Genomic DNA, 27,407 nt, shown 5'->3' with positions numbered 1-27,407 from the left:
ATTTTTGCATAGCCATCAATAGAGAAAGACCACCAGAGGCAAACGAGACGTTTACCTCTTTTGATTAGTTTTTCAAACAAAATGTGAAAAGACAACAATATACTGACATTTGTTAAGATTTATTTACATAATTCAAAGAATGACAAGTTAGAATCAACTCATAAAAATGCTATGATTTCTGAAGTGAGTCAGAAATGTGTTTTAAATATAACGAGTACATCAAGTCATATCAAGTAGTATTTTCATCACCATCCTCAATTTGTCCCTACATATACGTTGTAGCTCAGAGACATGTGCAGTGACATAATATACAACCCACAATGCAAGCAGCATGTGTACAAAGAACGAGCAGATAGTCGCTCAATGAAACCGTTAATATGTTTTCTGATAATGACAATAGTAGCTTGCATGTCAGTTTCTAACACACTGTTTCCATTCTCAGTGTTTGCATTTTTGGTGTAGAGGCAGATGCCCACTGCAGAAGAACCAAAACTCCGGCACCTTACAGGCAATCACAAACACCATGGCATTAGGAGTGCATGCTAGGAGACAAGGCTGGATTTACGGAATGTAACGAACACCAGGGTCAGTGCTGAAAAAGGGTCAACTGAAAAGACTTATCAGGACATAAGCAAATAGACAGTGATGAGGTTCAAGAGGCATGAACATGGACAAGGTGTTACATGGGGTCAGAAACAGTTCCTAACAGGACTGCCTGTGGCGGAGAAGATAAAACCGAGTTCTGTTTCAGCTTTTGTTGAGTGTCCAGAGAGGATCCAAACTACTGAGCGGATCATCGCCCTCTGGAGGTCCCTGCAGGCCTTTGCCCTCCTGCGGATGAAGGAAGCTTTGCTTGTTAATCCGCTGTTTTCCTCGATGGGCACTGTCCAGCGTGAAGGCTTCAGGTGTGAGAGAAGCCAGCAGGTCTAAAGATGAGGAGGTGGGTGGCGAGGGAGCACGAGGTGCAGCGTCAGTGGTAGGGTGGTGATTTGAGCCAGGGGAGGCAGGGGTGGACCCAGTGAACCCATTCCCGTGGCCGCTAGGAGGCGAAGGTGACTGTGTCTTGCCTGGAGAAGAAGTGCAAGAGAGGGGAGGACTAATGGAATCAGGCATCGCTTCATAATAAAGAGGGTCCTGAGAAGACTGAAGTGACATATCTGTAGGATCTGGTTCCTCTATGCTTGCCACTTCGGAAGCAGAGGGAATCTGTTCTTGGCTGGGCTCTTGTTCATGGTCAATACTGGGTGGTCGAATGCTTAGTTTGGCTACGGTGGCCTGTATGGAGCTAATAGGCATGTCTCCTCCCAGAACAATATCTTGAGATTCCGGTCGCGAGTATGACTAGAAAGACACACATAACATTAGATAAACAGTCACACTTGTGTTCATTTTTTTTTTAAACAGAAAAGTGAGTAAATAAGAAGTTACCTTCAAAGCAATGTTGTTTGGGGTCCTGGTGCAAGGGGACGTTATGATGCCGTGGCGTTGCAGAACCTGCTCTGTATGTTTAAGAACAGCCTCATAGCAAAATTTGAGGTGAAGCTGTGGAGATTTTTTTAACAAAAAAAACCCCATTATATTCTATCGATTGAACACTCAATTGCAAAATCTCAAATCTCACTGCAAGTGAACAATTACCTTTTCTTGGAGCATGTTCTTCCTCTGCTGCCTCATCTTCCTCACCAGCTGGATCAAGTCAGGTATACCATTGCCAGCCTCAATTTCTTGTAATGCTGCATAAAGCAGACAGAAGGCGCCAGTACGGCCAACACCAGAGCTACAAGAAACAAAAAAATACTTGCACTTTCCTACTTTTGCTTAGCTTTGTCTATTTGTTCATTGTCATTAATAATTGATGCATGTTGAAATATAGTACCTGCAATGCACAACAACTGGAGTGTGTAGCGGGCGCTGAAGCAAGTAATGTCCATGGACTTCTTGAATGAAACAGATGAGGTTGCTTTTACTCTCGGGAAGGCCCCTTTCCAGAAAAAATAAATAAACCAAAAACATGAGTGACAAGTGTTTCAAGAGGCAGCCATTTTAATAGATTGGCTCTGAATATGTATGGAGAACGAGCCCTCACAGTTCAGGCCACGAAGTAAACTGGAGGTGTACAACAGTGCGTTTCAGACTCTGGTCCCGATACTGTAGTCCTATCATGCGCTCTATATGAGTAGGAGTGCTTTTCTGGGTGGTCAATGTAAGGGTGATTGGACCCTGAGCAAGTTGTTGGCCTCTCTCTGATGGAAAGTAGCGCAACACCTTTTGCTAGGAATAAAACACATAGTAAAACTTTTAAAATAATACCAACAGCAACTGATACTCTAGAAAATATCAAGATATTTCAATTATAAAACATATTTACCTTCTCCAGTTCTTGCTCAGACACTAGCATGACGATTACAGAAACCTTCTGCTCATAAACCATGAGCCAGAAGTCGGCTGCGGTGCCAGTGAGGGGAGCCTGTGTTGCAATGAGCCGGGGGCAGTATGCAGATAGGTCCTCAATGAAACTGGCGTTAATGTAATCATCTTTACCGGAGCTCAAGACAACACGATTGCAGTCATAAGGCATCACATCTTGATGGCGGTTCTTCATGGTGTAGCAACGAGCAATGGCAATAGAGAGCTGGCGAGTATCCTTCTCATGTTGCTCCTGCAGTTCTTTCCATTTAATATCAAGTTCTGACAGACCTCTCTTCCCTGTTGGGCGCTCTAAGGATTGGACAGTTGATCGAAACCGTTCTAGCTGTGCACTGAGTTTTGAGACCCTCTCTGGTGCTTGGTAAGGGTCACCCTGAATGAGTCTCACACCCTCGGCTTTCTTTCTGTGATGTTCCTCCTGAGGGTCAGCTTTGGTGGGTAGTAAGACATTGGCTGTGTCCTTGGTGCCTCCATGCTGGCTCTCAGGGCTTGAGGAAAGCAAGTCATCAGTGCTAGAGTTCTGTCGCTGAAACAAAGTGTCAGGTGGAGGTATGGGACCAGTGGGAGTTTGAGCCTGAACTGAGGACTGCGGCAATGCTGCTGCTCCTCCAACTGGGGTAAGAGCAGGAGATGGTCGCTGGGATACCATACCAAGTGATGGAGGACCAGGAGAGGGAGACGGTGATGGGGCAGGAGAAGGTAGCACATGAGGCTGTGGTGCACCTGGTGCTCCTGATGATGGAGGTATCATGATTTGAGGCCCTGGGGGAGCAGCAGCTACAGGATGCTGCATTGGTCCTGGAGGAATGTTTCCACCTTGTGGAACAGCATAAGATAATGGGCCTCCTGGAGGTAGCTGTTGTGGGGCTAAAGGCTGTGAAGTGGGTGGCTGGGATTGAGGTTGCAGAGAGGCCACAGTCTGGTTGGGAACCATAGGAATACCTCCTTGAAAACTCACAGGTGCAGAGCTAGGAGGGGGTTTGTAGATATTGTGAGGGAGTGCTGGAGGACAGGACTGGGGAAGGATTTGAGGATGAGGGTGGTTTTGATGCTGTGAAGGAGTGCTGGGGTGCATTTGTGATGAGAGTGGGCCATGGGGTCCCGGAGGTTGAACAGGAACAGTAGCCCTCAGAGGGACTGCTGGGTACGATGGCTGTTGGTTGGGTTGATGAGTAGGGATAATCTGGGACTGGGGGCAGTGAGATAGCGGTTGGGAGACTGCAGGCATTTGTGGGTGAGATGGAGGAGACACATGAGTGGATGGTGCAAGCATTTGTGACTGCTGGGGAGGAGGCATCGGTTTTGAGACAGGGGGTATCTGCATATGGGGTGCAGGGCCTAAATGATGAGAGGATGGGTGTATATGAGGGTGAGGCGCATGGGGCAACTGATTGATGACAGGAGGTGTTTGGGGCTGGGAAGCAGGGGGAATCTGTTGATTGACATGTGCTAAGCGTGGCATTGGCACAGAGGGCAATGGCTGGGAGGAAGGGGGAATTTGTTGATTAACGTGGGCTAAATGTGGCATTGACATAGAGGGCCCTGGTTGGGAGGACTGGGGCATTTGCTGATTAACATGAGCTAAGTGTGGCATTGACACAGGAGGCACTGGTTGGGGGCATGGTGGCATCTGTGGAGGCATGCCTGGATGTGACATCTGGCCCGGAGTGTTAACTTGAGGAGGTTGGGACTTCGGAACAAAAGAGGCAGGAGAGTAACCCTGATGGGGCTGCACATGAGTAGCTGGAGCTCCAAACTGTGCTTGGATTTGAGGTTGCTGAAAGTTTGGTGGTCCTGGTTGTCTTATTTGGGCTATGTACTGTGGGAATTGAGGATGAGTGTGCTGTGGCCCAGTCAAAGGTCTTGGAATTTGTTGTTGAGTATGTATAGATGGGTAAAACGGCTGTGGTTGGCTTTGACCACCTTGCTGAGCAAATATCTGCTGAGGCCGAGGTTGAGGCTGTGGATGAGCGGCTGGCATTGCCTGTGGAGGTTGACCCATGGGAACACCAGGTTGTTGCATGTACTGGGCATGGGGTGCCATCTGAGGTAGAGCTGAATACACCGATGACACTGGTTGATGTTGGCCAGGAGGAGGCATAACTGACTGGGCAGATGCAGGACTGTAGCTAGGAATTGGTGTCTGTACACTATCCACTGTAGTGGTGGAAGGTCGGACTGGAGTAACTGGTGGGCCAGGTTGGTTCTGAGAAGATGGAGGGCAGTACCCAGACACAGGTGGTGGTGGAAGGACCTGAGGATTGGGCATCTGTGGGAACTGTTGATGTGTGAAACTCTGAGGTGATGGAAAACGGGAGATTTGAGCAAGAACTTCAGGAGGCGGAAAATTTGGGGGAAATCGGGGTTGCGCAAAAAGTAATGCTGAGCTAGCTCCAGGCCAGCGCAGAATGGAGCTAGCAGCTGCCGCAGAAAGTGTTGCGGGATGACCAGATGGTGGAATGGCGAGTTCAGGAGGCAGGCTGCGTAACTCTTCTGGGAGATCTCCACCAAGGGCTAGGATAGCAGCACTCAGCTCTGCTAGTTCAGGGTCATCAGAGATGGCGGGATCCACACATTGGCCTTTCTTCTGGGGAGGCTTTGGGGCAGTGGGTCTTTGGGGAGCCTTTTTTTTTAGCTCTCTGTCAGACATTAAGCAGAATTAAATGAATACATCAAACTTTCTATTAAAAATGTTTGACAAAGTTTTTTTCTGTGCAAAGAATTATACAATTGAGTAAGTTTACACATGAATAGATTGGTGATCACTCAGTCACCTTTCCATAATGGCTTGTCTCTCCTCCTTTCGGACTTTGCAGACAGTCTTGGCTCTCTCCAATAAGCGAGAGGACTTTGTTTCCAGATCTTCATAAAACTCTTTGCCCTCCTGAGATTTCTTCATTAGGTCTTCATAAGCCTCATAGGAGGCCACAAGCATCTGTACAGTGCTGTTCCATCTAAAAAGTAAATAGACACCATTTATATCCTTTAGAAGTATTCTGAAAATGCTACACTTGAAAAAATATGTGCATGTTTGTCACATTTAAATGTTATCCCTCAAGTCATACTTGTGTTCGGTTTCTGTCAGGCCCTTGCGCACAGTGGCATACTGTACGTTAGCTTCTGTCAGTGCCTTCAGGATATTCTCTTGAGCTGCCAGGTTCTGATCAATGTATACTTTCACCTGCTCATACTTCTTAAGCTGCTCCTCAAACAGTTTCTATGAGGGAAAAGTGAGCAAAGTTAAAACTACAATGCACAGTGATAGATTTCTAATACAATCCCTTTAAAAACAAGTATGTAAAGCCTATACCTTCATGTCAGCACGCTCAGTTGTGACCAGAGCAGTAGTGATGTCGTCGTGCTGAATGAGGTCTCTAAGCTGCTTCTCCAGGGAGTTTCGTTGGTCCCGCATTTCTTGCACTTTACTCAGAATTCGTTTCATAGTCTGGAGACCGGCCATCTCATCTGAAAATCTCAAAAATTATAATTCTCATAAACATAAATAACATGATGTGTTTTTTTTAAATGATGTTGTAACAAAACACCCACCCTCACTAAGTTGAGGTCTCGGCAATGCTTCTCTAAGAGTGTCTAGTGGTCCACCGAGGAGTCTTAGATTGCTGATGTGCAGATTCATGGCCCGATGAAGTTCTGTGTTGGTGAAGCTGGCTTTCTCGTGGGCTTCCAAATACTTTTCCAAGTCCCTCCGCAGCTCAGCCAAGGTTGAAGGCCGATCTGGTACAGCCTGCTTCCCAGCAGCCTCTTCTAGTCTTCTTTCCTCTGTCTCATCCTCATCCAACACATCTCGGATCTCCCGCAGAGAGGCTTCCACATCAGTGAACACACCTGAGAGGACTGAAGATGGAGGAAACATTGAGACTTTTTCCTGATGCTTGTTTGAAGAATCAAAGCTAAATTAATCAGCTTTAAATACCAGTGCAAAATAAAATTAAAGCTGCGAGCAGCGATGACGGGCCCAAGCCGGTGGCACCGCCACGCCGGTGGCATCAGCATAACTGTGCACGGCAGGCAATATGCATTTAAACAGGATAATTTTTTTAAATCGCTCGAATATGTCACATTTACCGAAGCAGCTGGTGCCACTATCACCACAAGCCACACCCATGATGTCATTTAAATGTAGATGATTTTTAATGTCATGGGATGAAATAGATCTCTTTCAAATATGTGAAAAGTTATCTTTTCCTGCTCAAAATGTTATAAGTCCAGAAGGCCAGTATTTAATTCAAGGTATTTGTATAGTTCTTTTTTTACTTATTCACAAGTGAGTTATTTGTGATAGTCTATGATATGAAAGGGGTAAATTATCATCATCAAGAGAGAAAGGCACACACACAAACTCACAGGGTGAGAGAGAGACCCCACACACACACACACACCCAGGGTGAGCCTGAGAGTGAGGGGGGAGGGGAAGGACTGAGAGAGAGGCAATCTGCACATTGAACAAGATTCACAAGATTTTAACAACAAAAATAAATAAAATCTAAATGGTGGGAGAAAGTTTTTTTTACTTCACTCTCCGAAAACATTATTTTGAATATATTTGAAATCACAGATGTTGGTTGATGAGAATTGTAACTCAAATATAATTTACAAAAACTAGTCCTGTCTGAATAGTGATATGTCAGTGAGATCAGCTCGGGCGCGCACACCGTCTATGGGTGATGTCACGTATTTTGCGAAATGCGCAGTTAGGTGATGTGTCGCCCTCCACACGTTGCGAAACAGACTCCGAAATGGGGAAATGTAAATTTGCGGACTCCTGGTTGGAGTAGGATGAGTTTAAACAATGACCGCAGGGTTTTTCTATGGTTTTTCCTGCATAGCGGCCGCCTCCGTCACATTTCGTGCCACCTCCGTCTGTCGACAAAACTCAAGACAGGCAGTCCCTTGCTCAGATTAGGCATGTCGTGGTAATTAAATAATCATCAGAAATATATATTGTCACATGATCTTTCAGCAATCATTATTAGTATTTTATGATTTGCTAGTACAAAGTCATCTAAAGCCATTCCATAGCTGAATGTCTTTCCTCCGCTGTAGCTGTCCATCATTCTCCGTTCAGCATTCAAACTGCGCGTCGTGTTTGGTTACAGTCAGTCAGCTGCTCGGTAAAGCTCACTCCAAGATGATATATTCCCGTTATAATACTTGATATGCAGATAAAATAATTTATCTTCCTGGAGTTTATCTAGCGGTTTCTGAACGATGTTGTGCTCCCTACCCGGGTGACAACACAAGGCATCACACGCACAATAACCGGAATTTAAAACTGTGAAGAAACCGACCGATATACATAGTAGACTAGGATTTGTGCGCTCAACGCTCATCGTCTCTTTATGCCGTGAACTTTTTAATGTGCACTCGCGGTGCACTGCGCCCTCTGACTCCATGTTGCTTTAAGCGCATCATTCTGCACCCGGGATGCGCATAAGCACATTGTGCCACGCTTTCATATATTTTCATAGTTTTGTGCACTTAAAGATGATTAAAAAAAATCTTGTTCTCACGTATCTATCATATATTTGTTGCCCCTTTACAGAGCTGCACATTACGTTTACAATAAACTATAAATCTTGAAATGTTATATTATTTGTGTAGGCCCATATAATTATTTACATTCATATATAAATTAAATATAAATTGTTTTTTTTATAAATGTATTTAATAAGAACACAAAGTAATTTGTACCTTTTCATTAACATTTTTAGATTTTATAAAATTAGTCCAGAGATGTTTTTTCAAGAATTACTTTTTGTAATTGCAAATTTTTTTAACTATCCACTCACCTAATTTAATATATATTTTTGTTATAGCTTATGATTATATATTTTTATTTTATTGCTCAACAGTAGTTCTCATCGCCGATGAGGTCTTTAAATATTTTGAGAAGGTCTTAAAAAAGTCTTAAAAAGGTATTAAAATTTACTTCAGGATTCCTGCATATACCCTGCATATGCATCACACGTGATCTTGGCAAACACAGCACATGACGTTTTTATTTAAAATTAGAAAGTTTTAAATTAGTTAAATTAGATTAGTTAAATTAGAAAGTTGTCCGGCTCGAAGAGAACAATATATGTACGGGGACACATGAAATGTCTACAAATGTATGTCCTCAGAAATCACAGAAGCACACACACACACACACACACACACACACACATACACACACACACACACACACACACACACACACACACACACACACACACACACACACACACACACACACACACACACACACACACACACACACACACACACACACAGAGAGAGAGAGAGAGAGAGAGAGAGAGAGAGAAACAAGGTTTTTTTTTATCCTGCTTCAAAACTAAGACACTGCTGCCATCGTGTGTTCATTGAGGGAAGGGCAGCACACATTCCCCTTTTTTGTCCTTATTTAATCCCTCGGCATGGCAACACCGTTTGAGATATCCAAAATCCGTTCGCATTTTAGCATCTTCCGTATCTTTGTTTCATGTTGACCGAGTTTGGTGGAGATTGAATAAATCGCCTACGAGGAGAACGTAAAAACTCAGAGCCTGAATTATACCAATATTCACGTTCAAACCAAAATATCTGACTTCCTGTTGGTCGGAGCTAATGACTGTAAATTAGAAAGTTGTCCGGCTCGATGAGGTCAATATATATACTGAGTTTGGTGATTGTAGATGAAACGAAGCCCTTCACTTTTGTCAAAAGGTGGCGCTATAGAGCCCCTCATCCCCGCCCGTTTCTGAGGCTTTGTCCATGTGTACTGACTGACATCTCTGATGTGTGTGTTGAGTTTCAAGCAGTTTCAAGCAATTTCAAGCATGCTAAGAGCCTCAGAACAACACTGCTACCTTTTAGTGAGGGGAGGGCAGACAGAGAATAAATATTCAGAAGAAATATATTAAATAAAATAAATATATTGATCTGAAAAATAGTATGATTATTTTAAAGCTATTTGGTTACATTTTAATAAAACATTGTTTTAGTATGTTTTTAAACACACACACATACACGTTGTAATACCAGTGTAATACCCATGTCATTATACAAATTTGTGTCCTCATAAATCACAAACAAGAGAGAGAGAGAGAGAGAGAGAGAGAGAGAGAGAGAGAAACAAGTTTTTTTTTATCCTGCTTCAAAACTAATACAATGCTGCCATCTTGTGTTCATTGAGGGGAGAGCAGCAGACACAGAGAATTTCTGTTCCCCTTTTTTGTCCTTATTTAATTCCTTGCCATGGAAACACCGTTTGAGATATCCAATATCCGTTCACATTTTAGCATCTTCAGTATCTTTGTTTCATGTTGACCGAGTTTGGTGGAGATTGAATAAATCGCCTACGAGGAGAACGTAAAAACTCAGACCCCGATTTAACCAAAAGTTCACCTTCAAACCAAAATATCTGACTTCCTGTTGGTCGGAGCTAATGACTGTAAATTAGAAAGTTGTCCGGCTCGATGAGGTCAATATATATACTGAGTTTGGTGATTGTAGATGAAACGAAGCCCTTCACTTTTGTCAAAAGGTGGCGCTAGAGAGCCCCTCATCCCCGCCCGTTTCTGAGGCTTTGCCCATGTGTACTGACTGACATCTCTGATGTGTGTGTTGAGTTTCAAGCAGTTTCAAGCAATTTCAAGCATGCTAAGAGCCTCAGAACAGCCAAAAGATTATTAAACTTTGACACGTTGCCATGGCAACAGTATTTGAAATTTCAGGAATCCATTTCATACGTCTCTATCTGTCATGTTTTCACATTATACTGATGAAGTTTGAAATAAATCTGGTGAAAATAAGATGGTGATTCAAAGCATTTTTGAAAGTGACACACTTCCTGCTGCCAGTTGGTGGCGCTATAACTTTGACTCACAAAAGTCATATCCATGTGATCGGCCTCTTACAACGAACACACAGCTGAAGTTTCATCCAAACCAGTCAATGTTTGCACAAGTTAAAACACACTTCCTGTTTCCCTTTTCTCGCCATAAATTCGTTGCATCGCCACGGCCAGACTTTTCGAGATATCAAAAATCCGCTCGCAATTTAGCATCCTGGATATGTTCACTTAATGCTGACCGAGTTTGGCAATGATCGAAACAATGGCCTCGGAGGAGTATATTAAATTCCAGAGCATGCGTTTTCCGAACAACCCATAATAGCTCACTTCCTGTAGGGCTGACGCATAACTTAGAGCACGAAAGTTGTTCGGCCCGATGAGGTCTATATGTGTACCAAGTTTCAAACATGTACGTGCAAGTGTGTTTGATATATGGACCAAGTTTTCAGACCCCACTTTAGGGGGCGCTGTCGAGCCCCCCTGCCACGCCCGGGTACCAGCTTCAGCCCGGCTCTGATGGCCGCGCATTCCGACGCCTGTGCGAAGTTTCAAGAGTTTTCGAGCATGTTAAGTGCCCCAAAAGTACCCGAGAAGTCGAAAAAAAAAACAAAAAAAAAAAAAAAAACAAAGAATTAAAGCTGCGAGCAGCGATGACGGGCCCAAGCCGGTGGCACCGCCACCCCGGTGGCATCAGTTTAACTGTGCATGGCAGGCAATAGGCATTTAAAATGGGAAAACATAAAAGGACTATGTCAAAGTCATCTGAATTCACCACATTAACTGCAGCAGTTGGTGCTGCTATGACCACAAACCACAACAGCCACATCTATGAGATCAATTAAATTTAAATTAATTTCATGTCAGATGATGTCAAAGGTCAAATTGGAATGAGTTCACAATACCATTCAAATGCTGATGTTGTATTATCCTAACATTTCTCTTCATGTGTTTTTGACCTACCTTAGCTACCGTTTGTGCACCAATCTTATGCACCATAAAGCGTGCTTTCCTTTCAATATGGGTGGTCCAATAAATTTTTTTTAATAAAAAAATTTATAAATTGAGCCAAATCACAGTAAAATGCAAAGATGATTTTAATATCAGTGTCAGGTAAGAGTAAGATACGTGTCTACATTTTATGGAAGTTTATTATAAACAGCCACTTTTAAAAAACCATGTGAAATTTACTTTTAATACATTTAAATTATATCAGTAAATTATTCATTAAAAGACATCTGCATCATATGTGATCTTGGCAAACACAGCACATGACGTTTTTATTTCAAGTGATAGTTATTTGTGAAAGCCTAAGAGAGAGTGGCAGAAAGAAAGACATGGAATGTTTTTTATATCCTGTTTCAAAACTAACACAATGCTGCCATCTTTTGTTCATTGAGAGAAGGGCAGCACACACAGGCACAATAGATTATTCAAAGAAATATTTATAATATATATATTAGTGCTGGGCATCGTTAACAAAAAAATTAACTAATTAATCACATTTTTTTCTGTAATTAATCGCGATTAATCGCAAGTTTTTAATATTTTACGTTTTTAATATTTTGATATTGTAATAATTTCAGTTACTCTCCAAATTAATTTAGAAACAATTTAAAGACAGCATATTGTAAATATGTGTTGTGTTGTCATTTTTTATGAATGAAGGCCAGTATCACTGATACTAAAGTCTCTATGAAACATTAATGACGTTACATTACAGTATAACTGAAAGCTCCCAATTTCAACATTTATTAGGCTTTAAAAAACAACTTTTAATTTAAGTGAACTTAAAACAATCTTTACATAAACCCAAAATAATAAATGTTATATTTACCCATGGCCTTACCTGTTATACAGAAATGTAATAGTTATCAAACCTTCCTTAACTGCATAAATAATAAATCAAATATAGATGAATCATCATTAAAGCTACAATTTTCTCCGTTCCCGTTGTTCTTTGATGAACATTAATGACAGGCATCATCAGTGCTACTGTCACTTTAAGAACAGCCGCGGGTCTCACGCGCTGTCCCGCGCATCTCATTTCCTCACAACTCTTTAAGTTCATTTAAGACGTTATTTAACTAATTTAAGACTCTAATATGAGAATACTCAAAATCCTCTGTGTTATTGTTTGTTCAAGAGCAAAAGAGAACTCGATGTGAGCAGGACACTAACGCGTGTCTATCTATGCGTCGAGTGTGTGTGTGTGTGTGTGTGTGTGTGTGTGTCAGTGTCCCTTGATTAGCTGACATGAGACGCATCCACACAGACAGGACACTGACACACACACACACACACACACACACACACACACACACACACACAGGACACTGGCACACACACACACACACACACACACACACACACCAGTGATGCGCGGGTCAATGTATAAACAACCCGCACCCGACCGACGTTTTGAACTAACCCGCCCGCAACTCGGACCGCAAAAAAAAAAGAAGAAAATATTGTACCCGCCCCGCTTCCTGACCCGCATTTTTTTAAAGTAATAAATGCTCATCGTAGCTCATTGGGCCATTGAGAAAATGTTTCAGGCCCTGACGTGGTGCGCTCAGAGGTGCAGCGGCGAGAGCAGGCAGTTCTTGAGGCGGCCCATCATTTTCCATTTCAGCTGTCTAGATGCATAGGCTACTATTGATGAACGCGATGTTTATGTTTCGACCTGGCTTGAAGGTCATCAGCAGGTCAACTGCGAGAAAGCCCTTAAGAGCTAGTTTCACTTTCTTATGCCAGCTGAGTGATAGTTGCTTTTGAATAGAAGCTTCAACTAAATTACATGTTTATTACATAACACTAGACTAGGCCTATATCATACAGCATTCAGAAAAAGAACAGTTTGCGCTCCTAATGGATTGATTTATTCATTTATTTTGTTTCATTTTCTTAACAATTAAGATGCTGCATGTGTTTATCCAGTCTAATCGATGTGTGCGTCTCTCCCCTGACAACAAAAATCCCGCCCCCTCTCAGAAAATACATAAAACTGACTTTTCTGAGCTATATGCGTTTAAAAGTAGCCTATTAAAATGGCACAATGGCATTGCTCAGTTCAACGTGTTGGGAAAGCGGGCATTTTGTCCCGCGTCAGTATTTATTAAAAATTTAATAACGCTCAACAATCAAAAGGAAAATAAGGATGACCCGACCGACCGCGACCCGAATATCATTAAAAATTATTTTGGATGACTCGTTACCGCGGGTAACCGCGGGTGACCGCAGGCACCCGCTCATTTTGGATCAACCCGCGCATCACTGACACACACACACACACACACACACACACACACACACACACACACACACACACACACACAGACAGGACACTGACACACACACACACACACAGGACATTGGCATACAGCGCGCTCTCTTGTGTCTTGTCGCGCTTGGAAGCATTTACATGAATAGGAGCGTGGTGATCATGTAACGCTAAGCAAAAATGGATATAAAAACGGACGCTGCGTTATTTGCGTTAAATATTTTTAATGCGTTAAGCTTCCGTTTCACGTTGACCGAGTTTGGTGGAGATTGAATAAATCGCCAACGAGGAGAACGTAAAAACTCAGACCCTGAATTATACAAATATTCACGTTCAAACAAAAACTTTCTGTGAAAAAAAGACACTTATAAACAGACACTTGTAGAAAACAATGTGAATTTTGTTTTAAAATAAATTTGAACTATGCCAGTAAATAATGAATTTAAAGACAAATGTGTCAAAAGTGATCTTTGCAAACACAGCACATGACCTTAAAGCACATGTATAGAAAACACACTCACACTCTGTTTTAAAAAAGAGTTCTGTCTGAATGAGTACATGGAATCACGGCTGTCAGGTGATAAGATAATTAGTCCAGAGATGTTTTTTCAAGAATTACTTTTTGTAATTGCAATTTTTTTTAACTATCCACTCACCTAATTTAATATATATTTTTGTTATAGCTTATGATTATATATTTTTATTTTATTGCTCAACAGTAGTTCTCATCGCCGATGAGGTCTTTAAATATTTTGAGAAGGTCTTAAAAAAGTCTTAAAAAGGTATTAAAATTTACTTCAGGATTCCTGCATATACCCTGCATATGCATCATACGTGATCTTGGCAAACACAGCACATGACGTTTTTATTTAAAATTAGAAAGTTTTAAATTAGTTAAATTAGATTAGTTAAATTAGAAAGTTGTCCGGCTCGAAGAGAACAATATATGTACGGGGACACATGAAATGTCTACAAATGTATGTCCTCAGAAATCACAGAAGCACACACACACACACACACACACACACACACACACACACACACACACACACACACACACACACACACACACACACACACAGAGAGAGAGAGAGAGAGAGAGAGAGAGAGAGAGAGAGAGAGAGAGAGAGAGAGAGAGAGAGAGAGAGAGAGAGAGAGAGAGAGAGAGAGAAGGTTTTTTTTTATCCTGCTTCAAAACTAAGACACTGCTGCCATCGTGTGTTCATTGAGGGAAGGGCAGCACACATTCCCCTTTTTTGTCCTTATTTAATCCCTCGGCATGGCAACACCGTTTGAGATATCCAAAATCCGTTCGCATTTTAGCATCTTCCGTATCTTTGTTTCATGTTGACCGAGTTTGGTGGAGATTGAATAAATCGCCTACGAGGAGAACGTAAAAACTCAGAGCCTGAATTATACCAATATTCACGTTCAAACCAAAATATCTGACTTCCTGTTGGTCGGAGCTAATGACTGTAAATTAGAAAGTTGTCCGGCTCGATGAGGTCAATATATATACTGAGTTTGGTGATTGTAGATGAAACGAAGCCCTTCACTTTTGTCAAAAGGTGGCGCTATAGAGCCCCTCATCCCCACCCGTTTCTGAGGCTTTGTCCATGTGTACTGACTGACATCTCTGATGTGTGTGTTGAGTTTCAAGCAGTTTCAAGCAATTTCAAGCATGCTAAGAGCCTCAGAACAACACTGCTACCTTTTAGTGAGGGGAGGGCAGACAGAGAATAAATATTCAGAAGAAATATATTAAATAAAATAAATATATTGATCTGAAAAATAGTATGATTATTTTAAAGCTATTTGGTTACATTTTAATAAAACATTGTTTTAGTATGTTTTTAAACACACACACATACACGTTGTAATACCAGTGTAATACCCATGTCATTATACAAATTTGTGTCCTCATAAATCACAAACAAGAGAGAGAGAGAGAGAGAGAGAGAGAGAAACAAGTTTTTTTTATATCCTGCTTCAAAACTAATACAATGCTGCCATCTTGTGTTCATTGAGGGGAGAGCAGCAGACACAGAGAATTTCTGTTCCCCTTTTTTGTCCTTATTTAATTCCTTGCCATGGAAACACCGTTTGAGATATCCAATATCCGTTCACATTTTAGCATCTTCAGTATCTTTGTTTCATGTTGACCGAGTTTGGTGGAGATTGAATAAATCGCCTACGAGGAGAACGTAAAAACTCAGACCCTGATTTAACCAAAAGTTCACCTTCAAACCAAAATATCTGACTTCCTGTTGGTCAGAGCTAATGACTGTAAATTAGAAAGTTGTCCGGCTCGATGAGGTCAATATATATATACTGAGTTTGGTGATTGTAGATGAAACGAAGCCCTTCACTTTTGTCAAAAGGTGGCGCTAGAGAGCCCCTCATCCCCGCCCGTTTCTGAGGCTTTGCCCATGTGTACTGACTGACATCTCTGATGTGTGTGTTGAGTTTCAAGCAGTTTCAAGCAATTTCAAGCATGCTAAGAGCCTCAGAACAGCCAAAAGATTATTAAACTTTGACACGTTGCCATGGCAACAGTATTTGAAATTTTAGGAATCCATTTCATACGTCTCTATCTGTCATGTTTTCACATTATACTGATGAAGTTTGAAATAAATCTGGTGAAAATAAGATGGTGATTCAAAGCATTTTTGAAAGTGACACACTTCCTGCTGCCAGTTGGTGGCGCTATAACTTTGACTCACAAAAGTCATATCCATGTGATCGGCCTCTTACAACGAACACACAGCTGAAGTTTCATCCAAATCAGTCAATATTTGCACAAGTTAAAACACACTTCCTGTTTCCCTTTTCTCGCCATAAATTCGTTGCATCGCCACGGCCAGACTTTTCGAGATATCAAAAATCCGCTCGCAATTTAGCATCCTGGATATGTTCACTTAATGCTGACCGAGTTTGGCAATGATCGAAACAATGGCCTCGGAGGAGTATATTAAATTCCAGAGCATGCGTTTTCCGAACAACCCATAATAGCTCACTTCCTGTTGGGCTGACGCATAACTATGAGCACGAAAGTTGTTCGGCCCGATGAGGTCTATATGTGTACCGAGTTTCATACATGTACGTGCAAGTGTGTTTGATATATAGACCAAGTTTTCAGACCCCACTTTAGGTGGCGCTGTCGAGCCCCCCTGCCACGCCCGGGTACCAGCTTCAGCCCGGCTCTGATGGCCGCGCATTCCGACGTGTGTGCAAAGTTTCAAGAGTTTTCGAGCATGTTAAGTGCCCCAAAAGTACCCGAGAAGTCGAAAAAAAAAATAAAAAAAAAAACAAAGAATAATCCTTAGGGGAACAATAGGGCTCTGCGCCCTTTGGGCTTGGGCCCTAATAATCTGAGGAAGAACAATAGGGCTCTGCGCCCTTTCAGGGCTTGGGCCCTAATAACATGGGGGGGCGACTTCAAAGAGACATCACTAACCCTGCATTGATTGGATGAGGTTTTTTACAGTGTCAGGTCTCACACTCAACGCAGCACATTTTTCCATCAGCACAGAGGGAAGGGTATTATACATCTCCATATTGTCCACTGACTCTGGGTCCAGACTGAGAGAGTCCATGAATTGCCTATAGGAATATAACATTTGAGACATTTAGATACATACTGTCTACCTGTTTCGTATAAAATATAAAAGCTTGTACTCACTCTAATGTCTCCTTCTTGCCATCTATTTTTGTCATGACATCCCGTAGCAGCTTGGCTTTCTCCTCACTGTCAATTTGACAGAAAAAGGATTTTAATGGTTAATAGTCTTTAATGGTAAAACACAGACACTTTGACCTAACTCTTCAAATATAGCACAGGGGAATTAACAATTATCAGAATGAAGTACTGTAGAGAGATGATATAATTACTAGGGATGGCCAGATCCGATCACGTGATCGGAAATCGGGCCTGATCACGTGGTTTCAGACTCGATCGGAATCGGACGTTACGTCCCGATCAGGACTTGGATATACATGTATATATATTCTCATTATTTTTTAACACATCTATAGTTATGTGGTGGCACAGAGTTAGACCCTTTTGACTCCACTTTGTTGCAGAGACGCTATTGGTTAAATAAGGTGAATTAAATAAAAAATAAGGAACATCCTGGATCTGTTTTCTGGAACTCTTCTTTATTCTTTTTTTATGTATTATAGAAGTATCGGATCGGGACTCGGTAATCAAATGACTCGGACTCGAGGGCAAAAAAACCTGATCGGGACATCCCTAATAATTACTAATATATATATATATATATATATATATATACACATACACACACACACACACCGATCAGGCATAACATTATTCCTAATTGTGTTGGTCCCCCTTTTGCTGCCAAAACAGCCCTGACCCCTCGAGGCATGGACTCCACTAGACCCCTGAAGGTGTGCTGTGGTATCTGGCACCAAGATGTTAGCAGCAGATTCTTTGAGTCCTGTAAGTTGCGAGGTGGGGCCTCCATGGATCGTACTTGTTTGTTCAGCACATCCCACAGATGCTCGATTGGATTTAGATCTGGGGAATTTGGAGGCCAAGTCAACACCTCAAACTCATTGTTGTGCTCCTCAAACCATTCCTGAACCATTTTTGCTTTGTAGCAGGACGCATTATCCTTCTGAAAGAGGCCACAGCCACCTGGGAATACCGTTTCCATGAAAGGGTGTACATGGTCTGCAACAATGCTTAGGTAGATGGTACGCGTCAAAGTAACATCCACATGGATGGCAGGACCCAAGGTTTCCCAGCAGAACATTGCCCAAAGCATTACACTGCCTCCGCCGGTTTGCCTTCTTTCCATAGTGCATCCTGGTGCCATGTGCCTGTGGTCCAGTTCTGATGTTCATGTGCCCACTGTTGGCGCTTTCGGTGGTGGACAGGGGTCAGCATGGGCACCCTGACTGGTCTGCAGCTATGCAGCCCCATACGCAACAAACTGCGATGCACTGTGTATTCTGACACCTTTCTATCAGAACCAGCATTAACTTCCTGAGCAATTTGAGCTACAGTAGCTCGTCTGTTAGATCGGACCACACGGGTCAGCCTTTTCTCTCCACATACATCAATGAGCCTTGTCCGCCCATGACCCTGTCGCTGGTTCACCACTGTTCCTTCCTTGGACCACTTTTGATAGATACTGACCACTGCAGACCGGGAACACCCCACAAGAGCTGCAGTTTTGGAGATGCTCTGACCCACTCATCTAGCCATCACAATTTGGCCCTTGTCAAACTCGCTAAAATCCTTATGCTTGCCCATTTGTTCTGCTTCTAGCACATCAACTTTGAGGACAAAATGTTCACTTGCTGCCTAATATATCCCACGATGAAGAGATAATCTCTCTCACACACACACACACACACACACACACACACACACACACACACACACACACACACACACACACACACACACACACACACACACACACACACACACACACACACACACACACACACTATTATGTAAGAATAGTTAGGACTTGAGCCAAACCTGTAAAGTGAGGAGGCCTCGTGGGCAGCCATTGGCACCAGCTTTGCAAAGATGTCTGGGCCAGTCACACTAGGGTCTGTTGGGTTTACAGGCAAAGCTTTGACCAACGGGGCACCTGTGATGAAGGCAGGAGAGTGTTAATCCTTTAGTCACATTAGAGAAATAGTAGCAAAATTCTGCAAGCATTGTCTTTTGTCAATAGTAGAGATGTATGAGGCACAGCTCACACAGAAGTCCCTTTCAAACCAAGCATCTTTCTGGTGGTCAACACGATGAATTTTGCCCTCACAAAACTCCTGATAACTCGGATTCCTATTGGAATAACTGGATTTTGCTTGTGAAGTTTCATCGAGCAACAGTGAATGTGATCGCTCCTTTACTGATATTTATTTCATGGAAATACGCACTTATTGTAGTCATGACATATAACTAATTAATGACACCATCACAGTGTACAACAAATGTTGGCCAAAATACCTTTCACTGAGGTCAATGTCTCCAGAGATGGCACAGATTCATGGTAAATGAAGTCATTGTCTTTTTTGGCAGAATTAAATCTAAAATGAGAAGGGACACAAATGTGTTTCCTGTGACTTTTATAAAGAATGAATGATACATTTGGTAATTATCGTATCTGCTTACTTTCCCCCAATGACATCCATGGTAAATCTAAGGGCTTCCTGTACACTGTCTGGCTGACCCTTAGCCAGCTTAATTGCTTCGCCAAGTTTGTCTAGTGAGCTTTGAAGGTAAGCAACCTGTTGAAAAATAAAAAGTAAATTAAAAAAGTATTAGAGTAAAACGATTTACAAAACAGCTGGTTCTTTCTAGGTTCATTTCAAAATCATTCTCTACCTCTGATTAGTTTCTATATAATAGTCTATGGGCAAACTCTGAATGGGGTGGGGAACAGGGATGGGGAAACTGTCCTGCAGAGTTTAGCTCCAACCCTAAACAAACACACCTGAACCAGCAAATCAATGTCTTCAGGATTACTAGAAGGCTACAGAGGCAAGTGAGTTTTATCACGGTTGGAGCTAAACTCTACAGGACATCAGCCCACCAGGACCGAGTTTGTCCATCCAGCTAGAAATAGAAGTACACAACAAGAAACATTAGTCACACTGTTCTTCCTTTTTTTTTTAAACAAGAGACTAAGATGAGGTTGAAACTAGTTCTACATGCCAAATAGCACAGATGGCCACTAATTTAAATTTAAGACAGAAAAAGACGACAAATTTTACCCTCTCTCCATACTTCTGCTGCTCTTCAGCCTGTTTCCCCATGTGCAACTGTTTGAGAGAAAGAGGATTTAGTATGACTTGCTTAGAAACATGTAAAAAATAAATAAATAAACATATGAATATCCTGCTTTGGAGTTATTCCAACATCAGTTTGAATAGAAGACTCACATGAGCAACTGCAGCAAAGTAGTAAATCTTCATTTGCACTAATTTCTTCCAGTCTTTCTGTATCTTTCCTAACATTGAAACCGTGTCTGAGCTCTCCAGAGCTCTGCACGCCTCTTTGTAATAGTCCACCACCTGAAGACAAAAAGATTTCATGTCCGATCAGATATTACAGTCATTCGGCAGCCAGAATGCTCAAATTTAGTAACAAACTGTAAGGTAAAATGTAAAAACCCCTCAATATTCTTTACCACTGATATAGCTTAATTTTAGTACCTGGGCACTAATCCGAGCAACAAGGAAGCTCTTCCGGTTGTCCAACATAGATTTTTCCAACAGACACTCTTGGGCCTGACCCTGAAAAGAGCAATTGGTACTTTAGTCCTAATCTACAAAATGGCAAATGAGAAAAGATGTATATAAGCATATATACAGATATATATGAAAGCAAATGAGAGAAACTATTAAGAGATCATACCAGCATGAGGTTGATGTTGAGATTGAGGATCTGGTGACTCATGTCTACACTGAAGTTGTGGCTGAAGTGATCGCGCAGGTAGGTGAACGCTCCAGCTGAGCACTGAAAGTGCGTGCAAGATACTTTCATTCCCTAACAGTGAGGGGAAGAGTGAGAGTTAGAAAACTAGAAAAAAAAATCATTTTACTGCAAATTACAGTAATTTTACAAATTACAGCAAATTACTATGGCATAATTGTGAGTTCCAGACCAATAAAAAAGAATTTTAGATGAAATCTCTACTTTTCCTACTTAGTCACAACCTCACACAGCACACCCACAGACTGTCCACAATCTGTTCACTGACTGTCACATTTATATTGCTCACAAAACTCTGAAGCACTTTCTGTGTCATGTAAAAACAAAACGACTGCAAAGTAGCTAATGTACAACTATGAAATTATGTTCTGTTATGATATTTGTTATAATTTTACTATTGATAATGTCTTAAAGTCCAGATGAAATGGAAATTCCCACAATTTTCTAAATGCATATTACTATGGGTGTAACAATACATTGGTTATATCGCGATATACTGTAAAAATGCAAAGATATGTATCGGTGATGTAAACTATAGGCCTATGATTCACGATATAGAGTTAGTTATATCTAAGGCTCAGCTTACTGCATTTAAAATGTATAATTTGCCCAAAATTAAACAACACTGATGTTCAAAAGCGTGCATGACGTTCGAAAGCAACATGCAAGTAAATAAAGACAAAATTTACATTTTTGAATGTACAATAATCCCAGTGAAGCCGTGGTTTACAGTGAATTTAGGGGGTGTTGTTAGACACGACTATATTAAAAGATATTAAAGCCAAAATATATGTATCAATGCAACTTTCATGAAGTAAAATCACTAAAAGCCTTCCTTCCGCCAGAAGAAATAGTCCCTGACCAACCAATGATCTTTATATAGTAAATATTCTCTATATAAATTAGTGACAGCAACAGACGTTACATTATTACCAAAGTCCCTATATAAAGTCTTTGTTATTACGCCATTAGATTAGCGAAGACTTTTGAAAGGACAAAGGACTAAAACTTGCGTGAACACGGGAACAAGACGCAACTGACAAATAAGCGCTGTCATATTCAGGACACGGGAAAACCCCTTTAACGTTAAAAGTTACAAGAAATCGCAGAAGTCATTCAACAGATTTGTTATCATGAATATAGGACTGGCCGATTAGAACTGTGATTGATTGCATTGATCATCTGAAGCATATAAGTGCTGGAGCAGCACTCCTCAAAGTGAAAGTGCGAATATTAAATCACCATATCACATTTAGTTTAAGTAGTATGGCGTATTAAATGGTTTATTCTAATGATGTAAGTGCATTAATAGCGGGAGAGGAGGGACATAGCAAGCACTGGGAGAGTATGTGTGTGAGCGGTTTGTCTTTATCCAATGAATGCCTGCATTGAAAGCGTGAGTACTGTGTGACAAAAAATGTAAGTCTATGGAGTTTCAGTTTCAGTACTACATGAAACTACTATTTATAATTTTGAATATAGTGTATAATAATGCAATGGAGAAATATTTGTGGGTAATGATGATGCCAAACGTCTGATTTTACCAGTGAAAAAGGGCCTACATTATTTATATGTAGTCAGTGACAGAGTGCAAGCATATGTGTCTAACATAATTTTGTATTTTCAGCTTCAGAATCACAAATATTTTTATTCTGGTGTCACCAATGCCCTGTATATTGGGGACCAAGACCAAGTTCAAGTTTTTTTAGGCCTTCACCCGAGTCCATACCAAATTTTTTATCTACAGTAAATTCTATGTTAACATTTTACCATGTCTTAGAAGCAATCATTTAAAAAAAAAAAAAAACTCTTTATTTTGGCTTAATTTTGTGATAGTATCGTATAGTATGAATATTTCCAAGTTGAACCAGCAATTCCGACATGACGCGCACACTGCATTAAATCACATGACATTTAAATAATTCCATGCTGTGTCTTCTGTAGTTCAGCTCACCTCTTCAGACACCCTGTTGTCCATGGCTCCCAACATTGAATGGAGTGCTCCTACAGCATGGGAAACATGACTTGAATCAGAAAACAAGCCTGACCTTGAACAATGCCCTCTTCTCAACAACACATTAGTTATTTAATCGCAGACAATGCAGTCATTGACGAGAGGAATAATACGTATCAGTCTAGTACTAACTCACCCAAATTATAAAGGATGCAGGCCTGCTCGTAGCAGATGTCATCATGGGTCACTGTCTTTCCAGAAAATATCTCTGTCCTATATATTAAACAAAAAAAAGTGTAAGGGGAAGACAAAAGGCAAGTGCACAAGTATGATGGCTGGTTTGGAGCCCTCACCAGGAGATAGGGACAGCAGCTTCCTGCCCCAATCCCAGAGGCACCCGACTCTGAAGATAATGCAGCTGCCCGAAGTACTTCCTTAAGGTACTGCAGCCTTCAAAGTCTCGTGTGACGTTCACAGCACTCTAGAAAGGCAAGACAATGCAGAGAATGTAAAAAAGGTATGACCTGTTGCTCAACTGGTAGAGCATGGTGGTAGCAAAGCCAAGATAGATTTACAGGGAAGACACATAATGATTAAAAGTATACATTGAATGCACTGTAAGACTCACCTGTCTGAGTTGTTCCAGCTTCTTCAACTGCTCATTGTAATTGTCAGGATCTTCCCCATAGTTCTTCAGTATGAACTGAGAAAAGGAGCAGAGTTACAGCTCAGCAGATAAGGATTGGTAAACGAAAAAAAGCAAAATGTGGTCCGGGCCCGTATTTATCAAGCTTCTCAAAGTGCCATTTTAGTCTTAAGTGCTGAGAATTCATGAAATGTACTCCTACTTTCAAACTTAAGTATCAAAGCAAGTTATCAAATTACTTAAAGCTAAGAATCACTCTTACTCTCCCTGTTATTTAAGACAGCTCGAGAGGTCTCTCAAGGGGTTAGGAGTTGCCAGTAGGGGCTTGTGATAGCACTGAGGAGACAGAGACGTGTGCGCAAATCTTTCGAGAGGAAGAATGTTTTTGAAATGTTCGACAACGAGCAGTTAATCAAACGGTATCGTTTGGACAGAGCAGGCATCATTGTCAGCGCCGGTTAATGTTGGGCTGAACTTGTATTTTATAACATCTTTCCGCTGTTCGACTAATTCAGCAAACAGTAGCAATCGCTTCTTCCTCCCGCCAGTTCGGTTTTCTTTTGGAATCCATAGTTGCTGATTACATCATAAAATCTAGCGTATATCGGTATTTAATTAAGACATCCTGGCTGGAAAACGTGTTTATCTTTCATTTCCAATGTGTATATCATAATGTATTCTCTTGAAAATTATTTTAGGAATTTCACAATTCAATGTGAATTTATCTGAGAATATTCCTAAATTAAATAAGCAAATCAAAATCGTCATCCAAAATCACGTTTGTGGCACAGCAAAGTGTCGTGAATCATCTCTAAGACTGGCACTTAAGATTTAGTCCTACGGTTCACTTAAATTATGATTGAGATGCTTAATAACTAACTTTTAAGCGCAGCTTTGAGCCAATAACTGTTTTACTCAAGTCAATTCTTAGCAGTGTTCTTGTGAGTAATTCTCAGAGGCTTGATAAATACAGGCCCTGATCTCTTTGGCCACAAATTTCATTAATGCAACACAAAGAAAATCTAATATTTGGAATATATGGAGCTTACAATTGCTTATTTGATTAGAGAGTGACATGTAAATAGTGCAAAATCTTAAATATTCTTATTTATTTTATGCCATAATTTATCTTTCAGATTTTTTTTTCAGGATTAAATGAAAAATCCTCAAAAAGGAAATATGCACTGGTGATTGAAAGAAACAAAACAAAGTAGTGTTCGGATCATAAACAGTTTAAATGATTTCACAGTAAATGGGCCCTGGAAAAAAATCAGGCTTTATGATGGAGCCTACAAGATATTCTGGCGCAGCAGTTCCTCTGCTTCACTAAAATATCATAGTTCTGTCATTTTGATTGCATGCAACATTATCAATAATTACCATGTATAAACATAAACAACCACCTTTAACAACCCGAACCTGCTATTTATCCTTTGGCCTAGTTTGTTAGGAATGTATCTGATAACTAACATAACGCAAGCTGATAAAAATTCCTGACTACTGGGAGGAGGTAGAGGATAAGGAAGCATTTTTTGAAACGTTTAATGCATTAATATAAACATTTAATACAGTATGACATGGAAGGTACATTTGAATATATCCTCAAGGAGGGACACTCTGAGAAACCAACTAAATTTATACTGAAAACATGACTAGTGGCGTGTCATTCCAACTCATAAGATAACATGGCAGTGTTTAGGTTAGTGAGTGACCAAATAAACAAAAAGGTTCTGATATTTGATTTGGTAAATGACATAATGAATGATGCATAATTCACAGCATCTAATGCAAAAAGGTCAAAGTTATTCATGTTTACCTTTTTTTCAGCACTATTTTGCTTGAATTAAAAATGTTCTCTCTCATGTCTTTCAAAACCCATATGACTTTCTTTTTCGTTGGAACATAAAATAGAGATTAGAATAGAAATTTGTAGTAAAATGTCTGGGTTTTTTTTTTTTTTTTAATAAAGATGTTCATTAAATAATAGTTTAAATGTCTACGTTTCTCACAGAAAGCTATATTATGGCTGCAGAAGATTCAGAATAAAGCACAAGAGTTTACCATTTCTATGATGCTTTCTTATTTTAATGTTGGACAGCACCAGTCCCCATCCACTTTCATTAAGAAAGAAAACACAGAATAGCTCACGTAATAGCTGAAAAACAGGGCCCAGGGCTAAAACTTTATTTTGTGGCAGATTACCAATATAAAACATACAGTTTGTTTATTTTCAGAGTATATAAGAGCAATGACAGTATTGTGTGACTCGAACAGGCCTGTTTGGTCCCTCACCTGTTTGACAGTCGGGCTGAACTGAAACTCTCCAGCCTCCTTTAGATCCAGCCAAATCATCGGCATTCGCGGCACGGCTTCCATCGCAGCCGCCGATTTCGCTGAGCCGACTAAAGTAGAATAGTATTATAGCGTTCAAGTACTTGGAAAAATTCGTGCGGAAGTGTTATTTTGAATTTTACAGCTCTAAACGACTGTGTCATGTCCCCATTTACATCCATACAGGAAGCGATTCCAGCCTCGGGAAGTGACGTCATGAGATCTGAATTCTGACTCTGGGAAATGTGGTTCTGTGGTTTCATCTCTTTTTTCTTTTCTTTTTTTTATATAGTATTATCACTCAAAAGATATACATTGAAGCGGCAGTGGATTCCAGAATCCACCCCCTTCAACGGATATTGCCTCAAGATATATTTTAACTATCCATTTTAATCTAGCTACAGTAACAAATGCTCTAATTAAATAAAGTGTTTGGTGCTCCAGTGTTCTCACGAGTGGAATGTGAATAATCCTCCTCCGATCTGTGCTGCAAGGGGATCCAATGTCACTATTGCCTGTATACATTTAAATATCCACCTGCGCAAGTACAGCGAGTGCTATGGTGTACAATGAGATCAAACCATGACCTCTGTGAAAATGAGCCATATGTTCATGACAGAGAAGCTAATAATAATTAAAGAAAAGTTAAACACATTGGAGATAATAATTCAGATTCTTCTTCGGTAATATTCTATTTAAGTAATATGTCTAAAACCAGTTTGACAAATGGACATTAGTAAATATAAAAAGTTTATTCTTAAAAAAATGTTGTTGCTGTTTTGTTTGTCTCAGTGTCATTATGGGGTATTTTCCTATTTTCCTAGATTTAAGGGTGTAAATGACCAGGATGATTTATATATATATAATATATATATATATATATATATATATATATATATATATATATATATATATATATATATATATACATGGATGGATGGATGGATGGCTGGATAGATAGATTGATTGATTTTTTTACATAGTAGAACCACCTTGTGTAAGAAACATAAGGAGAACAGAATCTGTCTACAAACAATACGGAATACGTTCACCTCACCCCCATGATGAGAGATATTGATGTAGGCCTAGTGGCTTTAAAGATGCTGATTCTATTCTGTGTGTGGATGGAGCTTAAAGGGATAGTTCACCCAAAAAATGTTTTATGTTTATCTAACCCCAGGGCATCCAAGATGTAGGTGTCTTTGTTTCTTCAGTATGCCTTCGTATAATGCATGTCAATTGGGATATTTTAGAGTATGAGAGCTATGAGAGTACGAATCCTTATCAAACCATGCGGCTCGTGGCAACACATTGATGTTTTAAGACACAAAACGATCGGTTTCTGCGAGAAACCGAACAGTATTTATGTTATTTTTTTACCTCTTATCAGACGAATGTCATCTAGTATTCCCAGCGCCATAACTTCCGGCG

General features: G+C 40.6%; 1 protein-coding gene across 1 annotated transcript; it reads right to left on the bottom strand.

The window, feature by feature from the left end:
* Positions 1 to 101: 101 nt before the first annotated feature.
* ptpn23a (protein tyrosine phosphatase, non-receptor type 23, a) lies at positions 102 to 26,186 on the bottom strand. Its single transcript, XM_079836735.1, has 24 exons — positions 25,938 to 26,186; positions 23,628 to 23,702; positions 23,353 to 23,480; positions 23,196 to 23,272; positions 23,000 to 23,049; positions 20,968 to 21,099; positions 20,766 to 20,846; positions 20,493 to 20,624; positions 20,325 to 20,372; positions 19,723 to 19,838; positions 19,558 to 19,637; positions 19,081 to 19,195; positions 17,245 to 17,310; positions 17,020 to 17,165; positions 5,977 to 6,282; positions 5,738 to 5,892; positions 5,493 to 5,644; positions 5,202 to 5,381; positions 2,369 to 5,066; positions 2,087 to 2,271; positions 1,877 to 1,981; positions 1,639 to 1,777; positions 1,429 to 1,542; positions 102 to 1,341 (listed from the first exon to the last, which is right to left on the bottom strand). The coding sequence occupies exons 1-24, from the start codon at positions 26,019 to 26,021 to the stop codon at positions 748 to 750; spliced, it is 5,958 nt and encodes a 1,985-aa protein (XP_079692861.1). The 5' UTR covers positions 26,022 to 26,186; the 3' UTR covers positions 102 to 747.
* Between the last annotated feature and the right edge of the window lie 1,221 nt (positions 26,187 to 27,407).

The sequence above is a fragment of the Gobio gobio genome (genome assembly GCF_949357685.1).
Source record: "Gobio gobio genome assembly, chromosome: 15".
Classification (NCBI taxonomy): Eukaryota; Metazoa; Chordata; class Actinopteri; order Cypriniformes; family Gobionidae; genus Gobio; species Gobio gobio.
The sequence above is the reverse complement of the archived record's forward strand: the minus strand, read 5'-3'. Positions and strand labels throughout refer to the sequence as shown.